Source organism: Cucurbita moschata, unplaced genomic scaffold (assembly GCF_002738365.1).
Source record: "Cucurbita moschata cultivar Rifu unplaced genomic scaffold, Cmos_1.0 Cmo_Scf00024, whole genome shotgun sequence".
NCBI classification, from domain to species: Eukaryota; Viridiplantae; Streptophyta; class Magnoliopsida; order Cucurbitales; family Cucurbitaceae; genus Cucurbita; species Cucurbita moschata.
The window spans coordinates 66049-70788 of record NW_019268540.1 but is presented as its reverse complement, the minus strand read 5'-3'; the positions used below and the strand labels follow the sequence as shown (position 1 = coordinate 70788).

Sequence of the window (4740 nt, the reverse complement as noted above, 5' to 3'; positions counted from 1 at the left end):
AAAAAAAAAAAAAAAAAAAAAAAAAAAAAAAAAAAAAAGAGCAGAGAAAGGGACCATTTGACTGGAGGGTGTTGGGAGATTGATCTTGGAGAGGATGAGCCATCGAAGTTCATAGATATATGTATAAATATTTTATGAAAAAAAAATTGGACTTCTCCTTTAAAGGACTGGCCAGTCCATGGCGTGATTAGCAAACTCAAAAAAATAAGTCTTTGCTGAAATGATGGAATTAGGAAATTCTTGGCAACATCTTCTCAATAATGTCAACAATCTTGTTGATCTTAAAGCCTGTGACGAGTTGTAAGGCTTTTCTCCTATTGACACATCCTAAAAAGCCTTCAGAATTACCCTCTAATTCAAACTCCAAAACATGATGTTGAAGGAAGAAGTTTATTTTTTGAGAGTGAAAATTGTTGGGACGTGGAGTCTAATGCCTATTTACAGTAAAGATATATTTAGTAAATTGAAATCCTATAGGCAGTGCTCACATACTTTTCTTCATTATCTGTATTCTCTCTTGTTGTACATGCTGAAGTCATCAATAAAACTTTTAGCCAATATTCCTTCTTGTATTTTCTCTCTCCTATTCTTTGTGTTCATCTTGATCGAGGGTGCGTTGTTGAGCGATCCTAACAAAAATCTCTCGAATTGGAGGAAGGAGATGAAAATTTCCAACTAATATAGAATAGTTGACAGCAAAAGGAAGAAAATCTTTTCTCTGAAATCCCAAGTCTGGATGGCGCATCCTTATCAACAACCTTCAAATTGAAAAAGAAATTCTTTTTTTGTTCAAAGACAATTTAGAGAAAGGGGATTAGTTTTCTAGCTTCAAAGTCGAAATGGATCCAATTTCCAGGGCTCAAAGCTCACCTTTCAAATCTGACTTCAAAGGAGGAATTTTTTGTTTGCTATTTATGGCTTGGTTTCCAGGGTCTCAATGGATTTATTTGTTGAATTCTTCAGCACAAAAAAAAAGTCTTAGAAGCATCCTTGTAAACATTATGAAGGTGTTCCAAATATATATTATTTCCCAGGATGGTATCATTCAGAAGTTTTTGAAGGAAGCCATCTTTACGACATCTCATGGAGATCATATGGAAGAATAGTAAAAGACTTTTGCCCTGTCAGCCTGCCTATCCCTTGCTTCTCTAAGATTATAGTTGATCAGCTTAAGAAGGAGCTCTGTGTACTTCACGATCAATTTTTTTTTTATTATTATTATGCAAAGTTTTGACTCTTGCTTACTATTAAACGAGCTCATAAATGAATGTCCAAAGTAAGAAACATAGGCTTTTCCAATTAAAAATTTTTAGGCTAAAGGGTTTGGGAAGTACTTCCTTTTTAAGGACAAAGGTTTGTAGAAGAAATTGGGGAAGGTGATCTATACTTGCATTTCTAGTGTAAACTCTTTATCATCATCAATGAAATCCTAGAGCCATAGCAAATCAGCTCATAGATGAATATGTTTAAAGAAAGAAACGGAAGCATTTCCAATTAACATTTCTTGAAGGCTAAAGGTTTTGGAAAGAAATTCCTTTTAAGGGCTAAAGGTTTTCAGAAGAAATTACGGAAGTTGATCTATACTTGCCTTTCTAGTGTAAACTCTTCCATCTTCATCGATGACAAACCTAGAGATATAGTCTTTACTCTTAGAAGTATGAAGCATGGTAAGCCTGTGCTCCCTTCCTCTTTTGTTATTGTAGCTGATTCCCTTTAGTAGGCACTTTTCAAGAGGCCTCCAAAGTGGCTACATTATGGGTTTTCAATGTGGAAAAGAATGTTGTCCAAGTTCCTCATCTTCGGTTTGCTAATTGCTAATGTATCCTTCTTTTCTCCTCTCTTTCCAAGGAATAAGTGCTTAATATTTTGAATATCATCAAGATTTGTAAGGAATCTTCAGATCTAGATACTATCCCATCCACAACAAAGCTCCTTATTTTAGATTCCATAATCATATCTAGAGAATTTGGATTTCCACCTACTTTTGCTTGCCTCTATACAGAAATCCTAAGACTTTTTTTTTTGTGTGTGTGTGTAGGAAATCAATCCTCCATTGAAAAAAAATATCAAAGAATACAAGAGCATAAAAAAAAAAAAAACAATCCCAAAAGATGAAGAACAAGAGCCAAAACTAACTAGAAATGTCTCCCATCCAAAAGGACTAGACCAAAACCATAATTAAAAACGATCGAGTGACCAACACCCACTAGAAAATATTAAACCTAACAAGCTCCCAAACCTCCTCATTCAACTTCTTGCTGTGTGATAATTCTATTGTGTCTCTTAAGCTAGCTACCCCTATAAAACAACAAAGAAACTAGCTTTCCACAATACCGTGCCTCTCTCTAAAGGGTGGATACGCCTGCACCTCTTCTAGCAATGGCTGTCTATCTCTATTACACTCCGCACCCCACTAAAACCAAAAAAACTCGTCCATCGACTCCAAAGGAAGTTAGCAAACTGGAACTCCCACAGTAAATGAGCTAGATCCTCCACATGCCTCTTTCTTTCAATTTTGATAGATGGAAAAAAAAAAAAGAAAACTCCCCTTCCAAAGGTTGGCAGTCCCATCCTCATCTTAGGTGTCCTTGTAAACCTTCCAACTTACTACATTGACACAATTTTAATGAATTCCTTTTGGGAGCAAACATTGAACGAAGGAGGCTCTCAATTTTTATTTATTTATCTTTTTTTTTGGGAACAATTATGATCTTGGTTTTGTTCTTTTGGATTGGAGTCATTTTTTGTAATTGGATGTTGGGCGCCATTTTTTTCAGGATTGATTTTTTGTATGCCTACGTAAAGATTGGTGCAATTTTATTTTTAGTTGACTTGCATGTAAAATGATGCTTCGAAATACATCCATCTGAAGATGGTTCATTCTGGAGCCAATGAATTTTCTCCTCCAAATTTTCCATATTTTTATACTTCTGTATTTGTACTTTGGAAACATAGACGCTCTGCCTTTTGGTTGTTACCTTGGAATTCTATTTTGTATTTCTGTTCTGTTCTCGTTCTTGTTTATATATTGTTTTTTTTTATAAAACGAAAAATTACCCATTCTTAAAACATCTTTTAAATTGTTGATATGTGTTCTTAATTCGTAGTATTCCTTCTTTCCAGAATGAGGCTGTTCTGAAGGCATGTTCGGAGCCACCTCCGCCTAAATCTTCAGGAGATGGAATTAGTCAAGTTGAAAAAAAGGAGTAAGAACTCCATAGGATCCAAAAGAGTTTGACAACTTCGGCATTGCCGTGTCAGTTTTCTTTTTTTCCTATTTAGGCCTTTTAGAAAGGAAGAGTAAACATTAAGTAGGTTTGAGCAATGTCGAAAGTTTTCATCGTCGTATGTAAGCGATAACAATACACTATTGTGCAATTCCTGACCTGGAGTTTCACACTTCAGGATTTAGTTCTTCACGGTCCTTGCTCCCTCATGAATGACTCTTTTCTTTCAGTAAAGATATTTGATATTTAGCTTTCTGAGCAATTTCACTATTGAAGTTTAGGGCTGAAAATGTCTGAACTGCAGGAGGCAAGCCTTCAAGAAAAATTCCACCCCTTCTATTGTTTGTGCAGTGCATTTCTAACTGGTTGCAACCCCTAAAAACACGAGATAGATTGTCTAATTGAGTAGAACAAGCCTTCTTGTATTGGATGTGAGTGACATGAACTTCACATACAGTTCTAATTTGTTTAGTAGCAATTTCTGCTGATATCTCTAAAACTAAAGTTTTATAGGTTATTCTTGGGGATTTTTTCCCTTGATGGTTAGTCTGTTTGATTTCAGACCTCAACATTATGAGACCTTCACTTGTTGCTAAAGGTAAATTCAGTTCAGAAAGTATGGGTATAAACTTGTTTGTACAGTTTGATACTTAAAGCTTAACTTATATCATACGTTAGGTAGTACTCCTCTCCTAATGGTAGAAGATAGAGTATATGTGGGTGGGGTTGCCCTCCATCATGGAGATACCTCTCTTCATATCCACTTGTGTATCAGGCTGAACCATTTAAACTCTCAAAGTCTCTTGAATAACATTTTTTATGCAGCAGCTGTTTTCAGTTTGGTCGTAACTGCTGGGCATGAGCTGTGGCCAACTGCAGGTACTTTGATGCTCAGTTTTTCATTTACTTTTTAGCGTGCATTTCTTGAAAGTTTTTCCATTAAAGATTTGGAAATGCGTGTCTCAGAATGTCAGGCATTCACTAACCAACCATTGAACTGGAGAAGTATGTGTAGGTTGAACAAAACAAGGACATGAAAAAAGGAATCCTATCCTGATTGTTCTTGTTCCTCACTTGCCTACTGGACCCCACCAACCAGAAATTATCTGGGGCGGATTTATTTTACATTAAGATGATTTTTTTTTTCTCCAGTTATTTTGCAGAGATTCAGGGAGAAAAAAAATGGAGATAGATAAATGTCTTTGTTGCAGGGACGCAAAGCAACCTCTCTTATTTAATGTTTGTCCAAAACAAACAGCTTATAAGAGTGGTTGGGTGAAGAAGTGGTCAGCATACATAATTTTAATTGATGACAATTCCTTCTCAGATGGGTATTTCTTTTTGTTCTAAATTTCTGTATTTCCCTTTGCTTCATGGAGACTTCCCCTTACTATTGCCTTTTGATATGTTTCTAGGATTGGTAGGATTTTTCTTTAAATGTTATTGACCTTATTAGGTTAGCCTACATAAACAAAAAATTATGGAACAAAAAAAAAAAAAAAAAAAAAAAAAA

At 35.3% G+C, this 4740-nt stretch overlaps 1 protein-coding gene and 1 long non-coding RNA gene across 2 annotated transcripts in view; both read left to right on the top strand.

Annotated features, from left to right (window-relative positions):
• Positions 1 to 3434, top strand: part of LOC111461104 — a 6982-nt gene extending 3548 nt beyond the window's left edge. Inside the window, exon 2 of the mRNA XM_023104584.1 lies at positions 3124 to 3434. Within this exon, the coding sequence (XP_022960352.1) occupies positions 3124 to 3210 (87 nt within the window). The 3' untranslated portion in view covers positions 3211 to 3434. The remainder of the gene's footprint in view (positions 1 to 3123) is intronic.
• A 67-nt stretch (positions 3435 to 3501) lies between these two features.
• Positions 3502 to 4398, top strand: LOC111461105. Its single transcript, XR_002713527.1, has 3 exons — positions 3502 to 4106; positions 4194 to 4238; positions 4380 to 4398. It is a non-coding gene; the product is annotated as an uncharacterized LOC111461105 (long non-coding RNA).
• Positions 4399 to 4740: the final 342 nt, after the last annotated feature.